The sequence below is a fragment of the Gymnoscopelus microlampas genome (assembly GCF_963454915.1).
Source record: "Gymnoscopelus microlampas genome assembly, contig: SCAFFOLD_340, whole genome shotgun sequence".
In the NCBI taxonomy this organism is placed as follows: Eukaryota; Metazoa; Chordata; class Actinopteri; order Myctophiformes; family Myctophidae; genus Gymnoscopelus; species Gymnoscopelus microlampas.
The window spans coordinates 1-19,795 of record NW_028155802.1 but is presented as its reverse complement, the minus strand read 5'-3'; the positions used below and the strand labels follow the sequence as shown (position 1 = coordinate 19,795).

The 19,795-nt window shown below is 43.3% G+C and overlaps 1 protein-coding gene across 1 annotated transcript; it reads right to left on the bottom strand.

The window, feature by feature from the left end:
- Nucleotides 1-2,100: 2,100 nt before the first annotated feature.
- Nucleotides 2,101-19,789, bottom strand: LOC311041242 (spermatogenesis-associated protein 20-like; the record flags this gene model as incomplete). The annotated part of the gene is made up of 5 exons (XM_084086143.1): nt 19,736-19,789; nt 10,994-11,202; nt 4,382-4,581; nt 2,434-2,469; nt 2,101-2,181 (listed from the first exon to the last, which is right to left on the bottom strand). Coding segments are annotated over exons 1-5 (543 nt in total), but the record flags the coding sequence as incomplete, so codon positions are not given.
- Between the last annotated feature and the right edge of the window lie 6 nt (nt 19,790-19,795).

The window sequence follows — 19,795 nt, the reverse complement described above, 5'->3', positions numbered from 1 at the left end:
GTGTGTGTGTGTGTGTGTGTGTGTGTGTGTGTGTGTGTGTGTGTGTGTGTGTGTGTGTGTGTGTGTGTGTGTGTGTGTGTGTGTGTGTGTGTGTGGGTGCGTGTGCGTGTACAGTACGTATGCATGTGCATGTGCGAGCGTGCGTTTCCACACGGTTCATACTGTAATCCGCAGTTCTAAATTTTGGTCACACTCATGACTGGTCGATTAAACTAATACTCAACCCTATGATGAGGGATGAGACTGGTATTGCGTGTGTGCGCTCGCACATGTGCATGTGCGTGTGTGTGTCTAGCCACTTGGCCAACTTCAGCCCCACCACCTCAAACTGACATATCAAGAACGTCCTCTGTCACCATGTGCGGGGGGGGGGGGATTCTGGGCAGGACAGACTACCGTAAGTGGTGATTGACCCACCCAACGCTGGCCGGAAAGGCGCTGTCAGACACCGGGCCTGTCAGTGTGTAAGGGCTGTTCTAAATACCTTTTTTCAAGCTTTGGATATTCTGCATATTTTCCGAGTGAACATCTGAATACTTTTTCCAAATTAATTAGCCACTAAATCAAATCAAGGCTTGTCTCGAGAGCCACTCACATTGACAGAACAGGAAGTATTTCCTGTGTAAAACCAAGAAATTCCAACTCGTGAAAGTTGCATTGTAATTGACAATCTATGCAGGTAAAAGAACATTTTTGAAAATCAGCGAATCTCTTAGCTACACCAACATTGTTCTAGTGAGGTAATCTTGTTCTTGATGAAGGTGATTTAGAGACAAGCCTACTGTAAACTGGCCACTGCCTTGCATTGCCTAAAGAGTTCACCTATAAACTGTGTCACAAGAACAATGTTGGTGTGAGATATTCACCGAAAATATAATAATTCTTGCATACATTATCAAATGTACACTGCACTGAGGTCTTGTCCCTACAAGGAATTAATAAAATATAAAAACTGAAGCACCCGTGTATTGTCCTTATGTTCAAATTGGAACCTGTGAAACGAGCATCCGAATATCCACTAGTGTGTGTGTGTGTGTGTGTGTGTGTGTGTGTGTGTGTGTGTGTGTGTGTGTGTGTGTGTGTGTGTGTGTGTGTGTGTGTGTGTGTGTGTGTGTGTGTGTGTGTGTGTAAGATCAGTTTATATCCTTAGTAAGGATTTCATGACATAAGACTTGAACATTATGGAGCATTAGGAAATGCCAAAAGAGAACCATCCTGTCAGTTCAGCTAGAAAACTCCTTTAATTCCACACTGAGCTCCTCTCTAATCCCCCTGAGAAGCGTGACAGTGGGAAATATGAATGTTAACCACTTTGACATAAGCAAAAATATGTTTGTCTGAGCGACCCTGACAGCTGTCAAATACGTAACAGGCAGTCTGTGTCAGAGCTGACTCTCTCTCTCTCTCTCTCTCTCTCTCTCTCTCTCTCTCTGTGTCCCCATCTGTCTGTCTGTCTCTCTCTCTTTCTCTCTCTCTCTCACACATACCCACCACCAGGCAAGGCATGGCAACAGAGCTGGGATGCAGGTCAGGTCAAACTATAGAGGTTATAACAGGCCCTAAGGTCAGCCAAGGGCTGTTAGAAAGAGCTGGGAAGTTATTACACTGCAATCTCCCAAGAGATGAAATAAAAACGGTTTAAAAGATGTGTCACTGAGACAGGAGGGAACCTCTTCTCTTTTCTCTTCACAGTAAGGAGACGAGGAGAGGAGGAGAGGTGTCTAGCTGACCTTTAAACAACCACATTTACACCAGCCAACACCCCAGGCACTGTCCCTGGCTGGCCCTGCTGTATGCATGTATGCGTGTATGCGTGTGTGTGTGTGTGTGTGTGTGTGTGTGTGTGTGTGCGTGCGTGTGTGTGTGTGTGTGTTATAGAACCTGTTGTCCCATTATAACAGTAATGTATAATTGAGTCTATGCATGTCCATTCTAAAATATGTATTACAACATGAGATTTTCATGAACTCAAGGTGATGCACTCACACACACGCACGTACACACACACACACACAACCACACACACGCACACGCACGCACACGCACGCACACGCACACACACACACACACACACACACACACACACACACACACAGATACCTTATGTGGTAAAAAGATGGAGGAGACTGTTGCTAGCAGACTGATGGTGTCTGGGGCATCCTTCTGACCACATATGATAATCTGCAGAGAAGAAAGTAAAGAGAGGAAGAAAATAAAAGGGAAAGAGGCTTTACATTTTCAACCTGGCATCCCTATTTCTTTTCACAAACATCTTCAAAAGTATTGTTTTGACCACATATGATAATCTGCAGAGAAGAGAAGCAGAGAAGCAGAGAAGCAGAGAAGAAAGAGAAGAAAGTAAAGAGAGGAAGAAAATAAAACGGAAAGAGGCTATACATTTTAAACCTGGCATCCCTATTTCTTTTCACAAACATCTTCAAAAGTATTGTTTTGACCACATATGATAATCTGCAGAGAAGAGAAGCAGAGAAGCAGAGAAGCAGAGAAGCAGAGAAGAAAGAGAAGAAAGTAAAGAGAGGAAGAAAATAAAAGGGAAAGAGGCTTTACATTTTCAACCTGGCATCCCTATTTTCAAAAGTATTGTTTTTATATTTTCTTTAGCGAAAATGGCAGCTCTACAATCTCACATTGCGACGCGTTGTGAGCTTGTAGATTGGCCATTTAGAACTATTTTCAATATTGTTGAAAATAGGGCTTAAACGGATAGTTCACCCCCAAAATGCCTTTTTTTCTATCGATTACACACCCCATGGAGACTTGAATTCATGGAGATTTTTTTGTTTTTGTCACATTCCTAAGCCAATAATTTGAGACTCAAAGCGTCAACTTTGAGTCTACTACCGGAGACATTAGTATATGTCTGCTAGTCATCAAATTATTGTTTTAGAAATTCGACAAAAAATGTAAAATCTCCATAAGTCTCCATGGGGTGTGTAATCGATAGAAAATAAGTACTTTTTTGAGAGAACTATCCCTTTAAGTTCAACGAGAAGTACCAGAAACACAGGAAAGTGATACACAGTAAAAACAGAAAAAAAAAGAATGTATAGTTGAAAAGGAAAGAGAAGGGGATGAAATGAAAAGAGTAAGGAGAGCGTGGGGGTCAGTGGCGTATTTGTAGCAGTAATGAGAGAGGCAGGTGTTTCTCCGGCTTCCGTGCACCTCGTCTCAACCCCAAGCTTGTTATGCCAGCCCCCCATCGCCTGACTCCTCCCCAGCAGGTCACACATGATGGACAGAACTCTAAACTACACCCCCGCTCTCTAATTTAGGTCTTTCTCTTTCCCACCACATGCCCTCTCTCTTCCACACGGTAAAATCCTCAGTGTTCATATAACTCGCATATTCGGTACCATTTGCACGCTCTCAGAGTTAAAAATGGATATATTAACACTGAGGTTTTCACTGTGTTATCTGTGTCTCTCGCTGTTCTTTTTTTTGTGTGTGTTCGTCCTGCAGGAGGAAAGTTTTACTCGAAGAAGCGGTGAAACTTTTCGAGTTGTGCTGTTCTTGGTGCCACGACGGCTTTGACCTTGTTCTGGGCGTTAATATTTTATCAGTACAACGGGCCACGCCGCGATGCGGCCGATGAGTGCGCACAGAGGCCCATTAAGGGAGCTAACGTGTGGAGAGAGCTCTGGAGTTATTTGCTGAGGGCGTATATACAAACTGTATTGGTTTTTATTTTTATTTTTAATGTTTTTAAGACATTACACGTACTGTAGAGTTCTCAACAGGCCTGACATTTTTAAACCCAAAACCAAACGGAGTGAGATGAAGCCTGAGCCGCATCAACACACACAAGCCCTGTTTCAGCAGCGCAGCCAAGGGTGCACACTTGGTAGTTCTTTTTCCATTTCCATATACATAATACATTCACACTAGGAGTCTGAAATTGATCCCCACAACATTATTTGTTACAACAGAAAATTGGATGCAGCTTATTTTTTGGGGGTTGTTGTGAGCTGCTTCTCATGCTGATGGGCATATTTATTTGGAGTGTTGGACCTTGTTTGTCTGCCTGTTCAAAACGTTCACTCAATGCTTAGCATAGATTATCAGCCAGAACTCGGCCCTACAGTACCTCACAGGCTTTTAAGGGAGTAGACAAATCGCCAAAGCCGGATGCACCGCGGTGGATTCAAAGTAAATTCCTGGCCTCAGCGGTGGTGGGCAGCAAATTTTACCAGTGTGCCACCCGAGCGCCTTTATAAGTGCTTCTAAAGGGCTTGATACAGTATACTTCATTGCTCACGGTGTCATGCACCGGAAATAGACAAACAATTGTAGGTTGGTTATTTCCGGGGTGCGACACTGGCACGTAACTTAGTATAACTCTGACTTAAAGTCTGAGATTTACCTGTTTAAGTGTGTAGTAGTGGGCCATGAGTCCCCGCACCATGTCGGGCAGCGCGATGGGGACCTTGGTGAGGCGGTCGGAGAACGCAGCCAATAGCTGCTGGGATCTGTGGAGCCACTCCTTCCTTCCTGTGTAATGGGACAAGCGCTGCAGGTTGAGCGCCGACACCGAATTAGCACTGGGCTCTGCTCCGTCTTGATCTGGAGACACACACACACAGTATATCAGAATTACAGTATCATTAGTCCTTGTTAGACGTACAAGAATCATATAGACAAAGGCATATGGAAAGGGAAACTGGAAAAGTTATTGTGATTAATTACAGTAATCATAAATGCTTTCAATTAAGACGTGTTCCTGTCCCTTAGCCTTTTCAGGTTTGTGTCCCTTAACAATAATGAATCACTTCCTGTCCACTGAGTCTTTTTTTTCCCGGCTGAAAACGCCAAAACGCTTGGCTAAAAACGCACGACTTGAAAATATTTCAGCTCACGCTTCTAGCTGATAAAACCACCACATGTGAACACGCCAGCGTTACGCCACGCTGCTGATGTTTCCAAAAACACAGCGCTTCCCTTGTAAACAATCAAAATATAGGTTCTGTTCTCAGGAAAAAAAACATCTTGGTGTTTTGAGGACAGCACAAAGTGAAAAATGACCCATTTTGAATTAAGTGATATTCTAAAACCAGAAATATGCCAACAAAAAATAAGGGGAAAAAATAATTATTCACACTCAAAATAGCCCACATGTCTTTACAGTAAAAAATCATCTAAAGAGTCAGTGAAAAATGGCATGCACATCCTGGGCCCTAATACTGTAGGCATGACTTTTTGACTGACATGTCATGGAGCACTCAAGAATCTTTGCCTGAAGTTTGTTTTAAAGTTTACATTGTTCTTGCCTGCACCAAAGTGAGTGAATTTTTAAATACAAATCTGACATTGGGAAGTCATGGCTCTTATATGGATCTCAGACTTCGTGTGGCCAGCCTGTGAAGTCAATCATCACCTGCAGAATCGTAAAAGAAAATCCATGGATGATCCCACTAAATTTCAGCGAGTATGGTGATAAAATATGTTTGACTGCAATCATATTTCATCACTGCACGCCTCTTTGCTTTTATTGCCATCTGCTCAGTCACTGTATAGTCTTGCAGTAGCCAGGCGATTAGATCTAACGTCTGGGACACATTTGGGTATATAGACATTTGGGTGAAGACAAAAAGAAAGGACAAAAACAGAAGTACATGATGTGACCATGCACAGACTTCTGTTACTTGAATCAGAGGCTCACGTGACATTCTCTCTTGCAAATCCCAGACATACTGACTTGTGATTCAGACCCTCTGTCGTGGGAATTGATGACAGTAGACGGTGGGTCTAAACACGTGTGACTAGACACTGTCAACAACCATCTGTTGTCCTTGAGCATTTTACTGCTCACCAACATAACGTACGTTCATTGCCACTGTGTAAATGCACTTCACTTTTGGCTATATTTCATCCACCCCGCCCAAAGCCTTTGTGACAAGACCGAAGACCCATTTGTAAATAACATTCCATGAAAGAGTGTGCTGTGCACAGAGGGGAGCTCGTTTTCCGACGATGCTGAAAAGGGCACATACACATATGACAAGTCACGTGCACACAAAAAAGATTACCGGTAAACACCAAGGCTTAACTATGTCGGAGTTGGACCTGTGTGTGCATGTTCAAAGATTCACACTATTTCAATGAGCAATTTAAATCATTATTTTTAACTGATTAAAATGTTAATTCAAACTACTCTCCTTTGGCAAAGTATAGAATGAAAAGTAGAAAAGAGGTTCAGTACAGGTAAAAATTCAACCGGTGCACAGCAGACACAACCTGTACATTTAGCGTGTAAACCTTTTGTTTGGTAATATATCAAATGTCTGTTGCCAAACAAAAAAAGACGTCAAGCTCACAAGAAAGCTAACAAGAAGTAAGTCTCCTGTAGCCAGACGGATATGAGATACGTGATGATAAGTAACGCAACGGGGTTGACTTCCAATCACCCTTCTCAGTTCCAAACAGACTTTGGCTGCCTAACCCTGAGTCATGATGTGTGGCGAGACGTGATGCGACTAACAGATGACCACATGACTCGGCCCCGCTAAGTGATGGCCGCTTATCTCCTATCAGTGTCCAATGAGAGCCCAGAGGTGCTCTTCTCATGACCTATGACCTCATGGTACATGTCTGCTTCTCAGCGATCCCCTGACACCTGTGTGTGCGCGCGTGTGTGTGTGTGTGTGTGTGTGTGTGTGTGTGTGTGTGTGTGTGTGTGTGTGTGTGTGTGTGTGTGTGTGTGTGTGTGTGTGTGTGTGTGTGTGTGCGAGTGTGTGAGAAGGAAAGGAAAGAAAAAGACAGAGAGTGAGAGTGAGAGTGAGAGAGAAAGAGAGAGACAGAACCGGTTTCTATTCTATTAAATCCTATGTTAAATATCCATCCTATATACATAATGAAGGATGAATGATGAACACACATTAAAGAGAAATTTCGCAGATTTTCCAACCTAAATCCCATTGTTCTAAATGTGCAGAAATGAATAACATAGTATGGCAAGACATAAATAACCCATGACTTCTGAGTATTTCTCTAATGTTAACGTCATGAAACAATGACTTTAAACGCGCCTTTTCACATCATCTTGTGTACGGAATGTACGTTCGAGACATAGGGTATTTCTTGCGACACTATATCATTGATCTCCTCACAATCCAAAACCCACATCCATACATGCACATCTTTGGAAATAATTTGTTTTCGTACTGTCTCTTCACTTCCCATGGCCAGAAAGCCCAATGTACAGTACACTCATACTCATGTGGATGACTCCATTACAAGACTCTCACTGACCAACACAGAAGTACAGTGCGAGCATGTGCGTGCACACACGCACACACAGCCACCCACACCCACACCCACACTCACACCCACACCCACACACAGACACACAGACACACACACACACAGACACACGCGCGTGCGTACGTTGTGGCAGAATAAACTACACGTTGTGGCAGAATAAACTACAAAGTAAAATTCTCAGTGTTCATTTATCCATTTGTAACTCAAATGGACCCCAATGGATCTTTATTTCTACACACTGAGGATTTTACTGTGCAGACCCGCACAAACACAAACACTCTCGCACAAGCATACACACACGCAAGACTGACAGGGCTGTAAAATGGAGAGTGACAGTGTGCGGTGGGGTAATCCGTCTTCCGGTGACAGAACACACGTCCACACTGCGGCACATGTAGCGCCACTAACCCATTAAGACCTGAGGCTACAAATGTCTTCTAAATCCTACAGTTTTCTGAAAAACTTATGTTGCTACAGTATATCAGTAGTTCTCAAACTTTTTCACGTAAAGGACCCCAAAACTTTATGTATTTGGCCGCCGACCCCCCCCATCTCAAAATATTTTGTTCCAGGGACCCCCAGAACAGAAGCAAAGATTTAAGTAAAAAAAGTTCGCTTAAAAATATATATATATATATATTCAAAGATTTGTACAAATGTTATTTTTTCCCCCAAAAATAGCAGATCTACAAGCTCATAGCGCGAGCTTGAAAAAAATCGAAAACGACACAGATGCTTTCCCGGTTTTAATAGGCTAATGGGCCTCAACCCTGCGCGGTGTCACCACCATAATGGCACCAGATGAGAAACCCTTCACATGTCAGATTCCATAAAACACACGCACAGACCTGTGCGCACCTCAACATGCACACCGCCGAACACAAACGCATACACCGCTCATGCACGCGCACATCAACTCTAGTCTGTCAACGGCCCACAACAAGAGTCACTATAAGCTATTATTTCCCTGATTCCCTGGTTTTATCTCACTCCTGTCATGTGTGTGTCCTTCCTACTTCTACCATATCTACAGTATATTAGCCACTACCACTTTAGATTAAGATTAAGACTTGACTTTATTATTGATGCTCTGATCAAACGGCAGGATTCCTGACATTTAGAATTTGCAACTGATAGCACTAAACCTTTCCAAAACTGTATCACAGATAAAAAAAAAGGACTTAGGACTTAAGGCTGAGAAACACAGACAGAAATACTGTATGGAAAAACGACAAAGACAGACAGACAGACTGACAGATAGACGGAGAGAATCGAGTCCCAGTCAGACTGTCAAAGATCAAAGGTTTGTGTCAATGTGTAAACCTGGTGTCAGCTTCTCTGAGCTGCCAGCATCCGTCGGTTACTGGAACCACTGGGCTGCCACATGACTAAGACCAGCGCCACTGCTGAGGACCTGTCATCCCACTCCATTCAACACCTGATCCAGGATCTGTGTTGATCAGGACCTGTGCTGCATGTCATCCCACCACTATGCGCTCACTATCTTAACCCCTTAAAACCGGGAATGCGTGATAATGGAATCCGTATTGAGCTTTTTTATTTTATTGGTTGCTTTAAAAAGCTTTTCTGTATCCTGCTATATGCATTTAATGCTGAAAACTGCTATGGAAAAACCCAATAAACAAAGTTTAAAAAAAAAAAAAAAAACGGGAATGCGTCTGTGACATTTTAGATTTTAAACACTTTAACTATTATTGTATTATATATTTGCATTTTGGACTAGATTGGTAAAAGTAAGTATTGGTAGCAAAGGATGCAGTTATGGCTTATGTTGTGTGTGCTCTCCTAATGTTCAGTATGCTGCTGGCACTCCCTATGCTACTTAGGCTGTGTGAGTGTCCACCTAAAAACGTTTTATTTTCCTGAGTGTATTGAGCTTTGTGTATTTACAGTATGTTACAAACAGCAGCAGCGTGATGAGGTGCTGAGCATCTATTCTGCACTGTGCCATGCACGCTTTTTAATCAGGTCGCCTAGAGTTGATAAGTGTTTGACTTTGGGTAGAGTGCTGCCTCATCACTGTCATTTTTTTTTACCCAGCCATCCAATAGAGGAGGGGTGGGACACAAAACACCAAAATATCAAAAGTGTCACTTCCTAAATGTACAAGTAACGATGACACTACTCACCGAGATTTGAGACCAAACTAAATCTTATGTACCCACATTCCTACATAGACCGGTGGGTCCATCCTCTATCCCTGCGAGTCTTGCCTTCAAGTACTCTTCCTTGTGCCGACACGGTTGGTTTGGTTTGCCTGACAACCAAAGTGTCTCAGCTGGAAAATGGCTGTGCCTCCAAAGCGCCCTCAAGCGCTCCCAGATGGGCTTATTCAGAAGAGCGCCTGGTGTTTTCAGCATGGGGAAAATGCTTTGGTGGACACACAGCCTTACCGCTGCCCACAACCACCCCAATTTACATGATCTGGACCGCTTGCTACCCCCAGAGTTTTGGAAGTCATGACTCAAGTTTTATGTATGTTGAAATGCATATTAATCATGTATGTGTATGATGTTGATGTATACATATTATTTTGAGCACAATTACAAGGTGTAATTGTCATTTTTCCCTGCGAGAGAGGAAAAAAAATATCGATATTGTCCTATTGTCCATCCTGTTCAACAAAATATTGGAATCGATCGGCCTTGAAAAATCCATATCAGATGAGTTCACAAGTTGAATTATTCAGCATGGTATATAGAAATGTGAGAATCTAGAAGCAGAAGGACAGACACGCAGGAACAGATAACACAGCTGACAGGATCTGAAGGCCAAAACTTAGCCGTCGGATCAAAGCTAAGCGCTGAGAAGAACTTGCCTTCCTTCGAGTTGCCGATGTTGGAGATCAGTGCATCAGTGCAACTTACAGGTATTTCAGACGGCCACGATTCTTCTCCGCTTAATTTATTCTCTGTTGTACTTGTACGATGGTGTTGCACGCTGAAAATAGCTCTACAATCTCACAGCACAGGTTTCGTCTCACCGCAAATCTTTGGTCTGAACTAGGCTTTAGACGTATTTGTTCATCTACACATCTATCTATATACAATATCCTCCCTCCCTCAATCTGTCTGGGTCCAGAATAGCAGTATGGTGGAAATAATTGCAGCCTCAGTCCATTATCCTCTCCAACTATCTATCCATCCACCCATTCCTTTTTCCCCCATCTGTCCATCTTTCACTCAGTTTGAGTCCTACAGTGTTATCAGTGGGTTCCTCCTATCCATCCACCCTGCCTTCATCTATCTACCATCCATCTCTCAGTCCCTCTCTCCACCTGTCCCTTCTATCACTGAGCCCCTCACACCATCAAACTATCTCTCCCTCAGCCTCCCTTTCTCATTTCCATCCGTCCCTCCTCTCGTCCGTCCGTCCGTCCGTCCGTGCATCCATCCAACTGTTCATCTGTCCATTCATCCCAACCTCTACCTGTCCATCTATGCGTACCATCCACCCTCCATTGATCATTCCTTCCCTTGTGCATCCATCGGTGCCCTCTACCTGTCCATTCATTCATCACCGGTCCCACCCGCCATCATCACCTCAACCTTCCATCTATCACTCCCTCCATCTCGCTGTGCATCCTTCCTCCATCTATCCATACATTCTTTCTTCCAACTACCCATCTATCAACTATCCATCCTTCCCTCCAACCATTCCCTTATATCATCTCTCCCATCCTTGCACGTCTCACCCTCTTTCAGCTGCAGCAGTATGGTGGTGTCGTTGGGGTCGGTGCAGTAGTATCCTCCACCCTGGACGTCCCAAAGCAGGAGGTCCTGCCTGAGCTGCAGCTCCTCTGCCCACTGCAGCCACTCCGTCTGCAGCGTGGCCTCGTACAGGTCCAGCAGGCCGCTCACCACAAACGCATAGTCGTCCAGGAAGCCAGGGATAGGAGGACATCTGGACCAGGTACAGCAGACAAGAGGAAAGGGGACAGAGGGAGAGAGAGAGACGGGGTGGATGTCAGATAAGTAAATTAAGATCTAGAATTCAATGGTAGATCATTGCCATTATTGTTGGAGACGGACAGTAGTTGTTGAACTAGTTCTGTTGTTGTTGTTGTTGTCATCATCATCTTTCCTCTCCACCAACATTTACAGCCCAAGTAACTGTTTATAGGCAGAGTGTCTGTGTTTTATCGCTACTCTGAGTGAACTTGTTAAAGTGAACTATGGATCCTGACTGGACTGGAGAGCATAGAGGAATGGGCAGGGATTTTATATGGCTACAGTATATAAATAAAACCCTGGACTTGCTTCAAAATGGGAGTCTTTTACCATCCAATTACCCCAGTGAGATTGTTCCTTCCCAATTATTTGAACTGGCCATAATGGAAGAAACCGCCACCAGAGACCTATTTCCATACATGCGCAAAAACCCCACAGGCACTCCTACACGTGCGCACACTCATCTTTGACGTTTCAAGCAAAGCAGCACAGTAATTAGAGAAATAAGACCCCTCTATTTCATTAGAGCATCATATCATCCCTCTCTCCATGCTCCGCACTCCCACATCTGCTCACTCTCGCTACATCTCCTCCCCTCTCTGGTGTCCTTTGGCTTTGACCACAACTGTCACCGTCCAATCCTCTGCTCTCCTAAAGCAGTGGTTCTCAAACTTTTTCATTTCAAGGACCCCCAAAATGATATTTATTTGGCCACGGGAAAAAAAAAAATGTTCCAGGGACCCGCAGAAGCAAAGATTTGAGACGCTCCAACTTGCATTTTCCCATTGGCTTTTGTTTACGTTTCACCTCGCTAAAAAGCCTGGTGTTCAGCAGTGCAGTGTGCTTGAGATTGACTGAGTTTCAATCAACTGTTAACGTTAAACGTGGCTCATTCAATGTGTGAGAACAGACAATATGGAATTTGGAGCATAATTACAACACATAAGTCTAATTTTAACACAGAAGGTGGAAGAGCTATAACTAGAAAAAGTGCTCCTAGGAGCACAGGTCGCCGCCAGGTCAGGTACGTTATTGCGGCCTCCTGGTGGCGCTATAATAGGCCAATGTGAAAAGGGTGCCATTTATTCTTAGGTCGTTCACGGCAATCGGACACTGCATTCATGATTTGAGGCTTTTGTTCCAATAATGTGTTTTGTTAAATTAGACCTGCTGGTGGCGCTATAACAGGCCAATGTGAAAAAGGGTGGCATTTCTTCCTTGGCCTAGTGGGAATGTGTTTGTGAAATTTCACGGAAATCGCAAGCTGCGTTCATGATTTCAGGCATTTTGTTCAAAACGGAGCAATCCTGCAAATTTTGGAAGCGAACCTTAGCCAATGAGGATGGAATATGGGAAATCGGACAGATCCGTGTTGATCACATGACTACAGAGATACTTTGTACCGATTTGCATGACGTTTGGATAAAATCTGTAGGAGTAATGTCAAAAAAAATATTTTGCACAAATCGGCCTCCTGGTGGTGCTATAACAGGCCCATGTGAAAAATTTGGGGCAGAGGTTCTGCTGTGGCATCGAGGGAGTGTGTGTGTGCAGTTTCACAGCGACCAGGCCAACGGTGGCGGAGATTAGCTGGTCGCAGACAGAAGGACGGACACACACACGGACACACGGACACACGGACGGACGGACGGACGGACGGACGGACGGACGGAGGGTAAAACATACTCTCTCGCCATGCCTTTCGGCCTGGCGGAGACAATAATAATACAAATCTGGTTGTCGGGTCCTCACGGGTCCATCCATTTCAAATGGACCGACGAGACTCGTGGGAATATAATAATAACAATAATGCACACCTGGACTTGTCTCACAGCACATCATTTTGAGAATCACTTATCAAGAGGTTTCCCTTCTTCTCCAAGTCTGTATCCCATCCCAGTCCCTGCACACCCGCATCCTCCCAGTTCTACTGTAAAACACCCCCCTCCGGGTTTCCCACACATCAGCCTTTGTCTCTCTCTTTCCATCTGTCTGTCTCCCTCTCAGGCTGGCACCCCGTCTGGGTGAGTGTAAGGGGACGCACGGTGACAGGAAGGGCAGATAGCACAGTGACAAGAGGGGGGCAGGGTGGATGGAGGGATGGAGATAGAGAGGGCTCGATGGGGACGGATAAGAAGGAGGGGACGGATGAAGGAGCTGAAATGCCTGAGGGTTTTGAGAGGTTACGCAAGGGTGAGAAGTGATATCTACATCCATCCTCCCCCCAGACAGGGGCTGAGTCATACAGCAAACCAGACCAAACCAAAATAATCGACAATCATCTGTTGGATGGATTTGGATTTGCTGAGTCAACGTAAAAGCACACGATTCCTGCTTCCGCTACGTACACACACACACACACACACACACACGGATGTGTATGCACACGCACACACGCATGCACGGACGCACACAGACGCCCTCTGGTTCAACCAACCTTGCTTCAGATAATACACACTCAACTCACACAGCAGTATGTCATCTGAGTAAGGCGACTATAGTCACTGAGATGACAGCCTATCAGTGGCTCTGAAGAGGACTTCAATGACACAAAGAGGCTCAGACACACATTGAAATACACACACACACGAGAAATATAGTTTTCTTTCATTCACTGCTTTAACCATGATGAACCCTAGCGTCCCTATCGGACGGATACATTGTGTATGTCCTGCCTGTATCTTGAACGGTGACGTCATGGACACAAAGCAAATTTCGGTGAAAGCTGACAATAAAGTTGTATCGTGGGCAGGTGAAAACTGAGCAAAAATAGGCTAACATTCGGTGAAAATGTCACGTTGCCACGTGTTGTGAGCTTTTGTGGTTCGGCTATTTTTGCGAAGAGATTTGGTGTGGATGGAAAAAGATAAGGGGCCAAGTATAGTGTACACCCCTGGGAGACCCCGGTCAATGAAGTATACATCGTTTAAGCAGTTAATTGGCCATGTAAGAGGCAGGATAAAATCATTGTATCTCCTATTGTAGTATTCTTGGACACGGGTGCTTTGCCTGCCTTGATTATTGAGGAGAAAAGCCTTTGGGACGATGTAGGTCACATGCACAACATTGACTCCAATCATCATTACGATGGCTGTGACCTTTATGTTACGGAGTCATTGTATGCGTTTGCCTGCGCTGGTAAATGTGCTGTTGAGGTAATGTGATGTACCGCCTCATATGAAATAACAATGTCACACAGAGAGAGAGAGAGAGAGATGGAGATGGAAGGAGAGACACAGAGAGGGTTAGAAAAAGGGAAGAAGGAGACTGAGAGATTTCCCCTGCTGGACTCATTAATCACGAGGACATTGTGGTTGTTCACTGCCCCCTGGGACGATGGAGGAACATCAACACTTGGACACAAGCAGTCACAACACACCTTGCTGCATTTCCTTGTCCGATTGCTCTTGTGTGCACTAGTTTAATGTTCCTTCTAAAACTGATAAGTTTTAGTCCCTGATTAAGATTGGCTGACTCCCATGAAACACTCAATAAACACCCACACCCGGACCACATGTATCAATATCACTCACTGCACCAACATCTTGTTTACAATATTCACTGAACCGTTCCATGGATTACCGTTCTGAGGTTTTGCTTTTCCTATGGCAAGGTAGGAGGAGTGCTCCTTTTCATCCGGTTATGTGCAAGGTTTTACAAATCACTTTAAAACAAGGTACTGTAGGTACCAAGATGCGCACCGTTGCATGCGTTTCTTCCAGGCATCTGTGCTGTGGGGTCATGCCTATGTTCCCTCAGTTTAGGGTTAGGCTTGGGGTTAGCAACTTCATTGTTTATACAGGTAGTCACGAGGACTACTTTCTTGTAGAAGTTTTTTGTTTTAGTGAAACTGTTATTAGAATGTTTTTTTCCTAGTTAGGATACGTCTATGATTAGCATGGTGTCATTTTTGGTAACCATTTTAGAAAAGTAATAAGCCTCAAGAGGCCATGGTTTACCATGATTTTAGAACTAAGCTAAGAATTCTGAGGCACTCCACCCCGCATCATGCCTGACTACGCCTCTTAGCTGTTCTAAAATCCATGGAAAACCATGGCCTCTCGTGGCTTATTGCTTTAATCTCCTACTTGTCAATTCACTTTCAACTGAAAATTGACCCAATTAGACCTGCAATTTGGGTCAATTTCTACACTTTCAGAGTTAAATAAAGACTGATTTTTTTTTCTTTCTCTTTTCTTTTCTTTTTTCAATCATTCTTCCGCACTGTAATTTTACTCTTACTTTTCAGTTTTATTTCTACTTTTCCATTTCATTGTCTTGTTTTGTTTTCAAATGTCCTTTCATAATGTTCATTAAGCTTTGTGTCTTGATGTCTTGCTTAATATTTTTTGTTAATCACTTTGAATTGCCTTGATGTTGAAATGTGCTATGCAAATAACCTTGCCTTGCCTCTACAAGCTATTTTTGACAGTTTTCACCAATAATGACATGCAATATCTGCACTTTTTTTATTTGATTTATTTATATCACCATGCACGATATACGTAGCGACAAAGGCGGCTTGAACTGCGGTAATTGGTAGTGTGTGCCAACGCATTCACACTCTGCATATCCATACGTTTGGCCAGTCAAGTTGGAGCCTGTTGCTTTAAATGACCACGAGTGGCAGTAGCTGAGAGAGCTTGTGAGGGCGGGAGGGGAGGAGGATGACGCCGATAGATCATAACAAAACAGCGTGTGTGCGTCCTAATGGCTGATGAGGCTGGAGGAAAACAAGAAGTACCTAAAATGTCACATACCTAAAATAAACTGTCACTTGGATACAAGAGAGATGACGTGTTACAAACACCACTGAGATACCACAACACAACCAGAGAACTAATCGAAGAGTTAAAAAAACGTAAGACAACTAGCAGCATAGCAATCCAACAGATGTCCATTCATTATGGTTTGGCCATTGCCCATTAGGCCCAATTACTACATAATCGCAATTATCTGAGATGATCGCAATTATTTTCCATATAATCATTATAAATCGTGTCCATGTTGAAAAAATTTCATATCCTTTCAAACATAAAAAGAAATGTGGAAATAGCAGATCTACAAGCTCAAAACGCGTCGCGATGAGCTTGTAGATCGGCTATTTCCACTATTCAGGTTTTTTATAGTATATAAGTATATAAGTTATTAAATGTCAGTCATTTCTTTGTACATTTAGGTTATTTATCATATATGCCCTGTGCAACTTCAAAACCTAAAAGCCAAACAGAAATGTAATCTTTATTCATATGTTCCAGTGTTCAATTAATCGTCATGTCAAATTTCATAATGACAGCCCCATGGCACATTATTTGGACATGATGCCTCTGAATACAGTGAGCTGGGAGGGCTTTGTGAGTCTCAGAGTATGAGACAAATTGGACCGAAGATACCAGATTACAACACAGAATCCTTTTTCATTAGACTTCTATGTTTTTTGTCCACAGCACAGGCTGCATCTTGCCATCGGTGATTGTTTAAATGACTGGGGGAATAAATTAATCTGCACTGTAACATTGTTTTATTGTCATATAACTTGAATAGGCCAAGTTATTCATTATGCCCATTTTATTACCTCATCGTATTCATGAATGCGATTCAGTGAGAGAAGGGAGGACAGGACAGGAGGACACTAGCTTGCTGCCATTTGTTGTGACGTTGAATGCTCTTGGCCTTGATTTTAAGCACATGCGCGGATGCACACACGCAAGCGCATGAGCGACGCACACACACGTACACACACACAGACTAATTTTCATAACATGAAAGCATATTGAATGCTTTCCTAATATCATGCAGCGCTACTTTGCACGCACACACAGCCTCATGGTGGCACTATAACTGACACTTCACTGTTGGCCTATAACTCTTGAACCATAGGTTGAACAATCACATTTTGACGATAGTGGCCCCTGTTTTGCGATCTGTCTCCAATTAGATTCACACATTGAGGGGCCTCTAAACAACACAGAGACAAAAGCTGCAAATGTCACTGTTTGTTGTTCGTGTTCAGTTTGAGTGTTCAGAACACCGTTTTCACTTCTGCCCATACAGGGGGCCGGAAACACAAATAAACTGGTATAACTCTAATTCCCCAGCAGATTCCTCGTGCCCTGACAGCTGCACTCCATGACTAACACAGCCCTGGGAAGACAACCTCACCTGGTGGAGATCTGCGTTCCGGGGAGCGTACTTTTCCTAATGGTTCCACAAAAGACCAATCTACAAAGACTGTTTGTTTATGTCAGTCCCGATTTCTGAGTCAATCTTGACCATCCTCTATTCCTTCAATCAAAACTCTATTGGCGTATGACCTGTGTTTATCATGGTACACTGTACACATCACCATAGCAACAAATGTCAACATCATCAGTACTCCAACGTTCCCTGTCTGGGATCTTGAAGTTCCATATCTGACGGCTTACACTTCAGCTCCCGCAGTCAAAAGAAGTACTGGTACTGCATAGAAAATCCACGGCACCAGTGCCATTAACCCAGATAGTTGCGGCACCAACCATTCCTCCTGGTAATTTAGCTGGTGGCCCATATGTGCCTGGCATGACAGAGTGATTTACCCACAGATATGGCTCCGAACCAGGCCTGGGAAAAAAGCCCTTGGTAAGCATTCTCACTGCTGACACCATCATGAATCTGACAAGTATGAATGAGAGGGGGCTCTGTGGAACAGGGCCAGGCAGTGTGTTTAGGTTTGAGTGTGCACGGCACGCGTGTGCCCGTGCGTTCATAACCACGTTTCATCATGTGTGTTGTGGGACTTCCTGGAATATTTTCCTGCTGATTCGGTGGCATTTTGCACTCACTCATTCATGGTAACTAGGACAGAGCGCTAGTCGTGGCAACACAACCAGGCCAACCTGGAGAAGTGGAGTGTTACACAATCAACACCAGGGTGCGAGGGTGTGTGTGTGTGCAGGGGCGGGACTGTCTCCTGAGCCTGCTTAGAGTCACACATGGGCATTTGTCAACAATGCCCATGGTGTTTGCCAGGCACCTGCTACACCTAATATTGGAGTGCATATACAGTAAACCATGCATTTGTATAAATGATTCTTTCCATCTCACTCGATTTATAGATAACTAAAACTATAAAAGCGAGATAGGATCTTCTAATATGTGATGTCAATAACATACAATACCTGGGGAAACTATTAACACCTTGGAGATGTCAATAACATACGTGTAGTAGAATACCTGGGGACACCATTAACACCGTCTCGGAGTTTCTGTGCTTATATAATATTTGTTTGAATTTAGAATAAAGTATACCGCCAGTGTTTTTCATCCATGCATTTAGCATCTTTGTAACTTACGTAACACAAACGTAGCTCTACCTTAATGTACTGTAATGTTCTGTTTAAACTGTTTAAATCATAGCTGTTTTTGATTAATCACATGTAGCATTTATGTGTCTCTTTTTTGTAAATATTTAAATATTTCAGTTTTGTAAACTGCCAAATAAACAAACCGTAATGTTTAATGCAGTGCAACATTTGTCTTTTTGGCCGCTAAAAAAGTTGACCACCTCTTGACAATGACTGAGGATTGTGACGCTGATGAAAAAACACATGGGGGTATCTTTAACCCCCATGAGAATATGGATCTGTATCCACATTAATTCAGTGGAGAATGAGTGAAACTATATTTATTCACTGTATTCACAATGCAGCTTGGTCAACTACCGTCTTTTGACTCGGCCTCACATATCCTGGTTCAGCATAAGCCACACGTTTTGTGAAGCCTTCATCTTCCACAGTAGAGTCAGCAGCACATTCAATCAGCACATTCATGGCGATCAATTTTGAAAATCAGTTGGTCAAGCTTTCTTGCTGAGTTTGTCAAACTTTGTCAAAGTGAAAGCCCATATTGATGTTTGCTGTGAAGTGGCCTGGCTTGAACTGATTGCACAACACTAGCATCACGTAACGTCAATGTTTAAATCGTAAATGATTTTGCATTGGTCCAGTGCTGTTGGAGTAAACCAACCAGTTTTAAAGGCCCACATTATCACCTGAGAGACTTTTTTTTCTCTTCGCATTTAAAATGTCTAGAGATTTATTTTTACAATTTAGTTTTGACTCACAAGTCAGTCTCTAAAAGCTTTACTCAACCAGAGTCTGAGGACACTCTCTAGTTGTTAAAACTGGTTGGACTGGACAAACAATTAGAAGAGTTAAAAATAACACAAGTACATTGCAGAACCAATCCAAAGTCTTCAGGGTGGTCCTTCATATTGGGACGGTGACGTGACTGATTTCCAATGCAACAGGAGTATGTATGTTTGTTAGTGGCTGTTAGTTAGTGGCCGCAAATCTAAACAACTACCTTACATTTAGAAGTTCAGACTGGCAGTCTGGCAACGCAAGACTAATTGTTTGTTTAAAGGTTTAGAAGTCACATCACTACATTAAATCGTCAATCTTTTTTTTATCTAGATGAATAAATCTCGTCTCTCTGTCTGCTCTTACATTTGTTCCACCTCCATCTGGTCTCCGCGGTAGCAGGATCGGAGGAGAGTCTGATGCTCT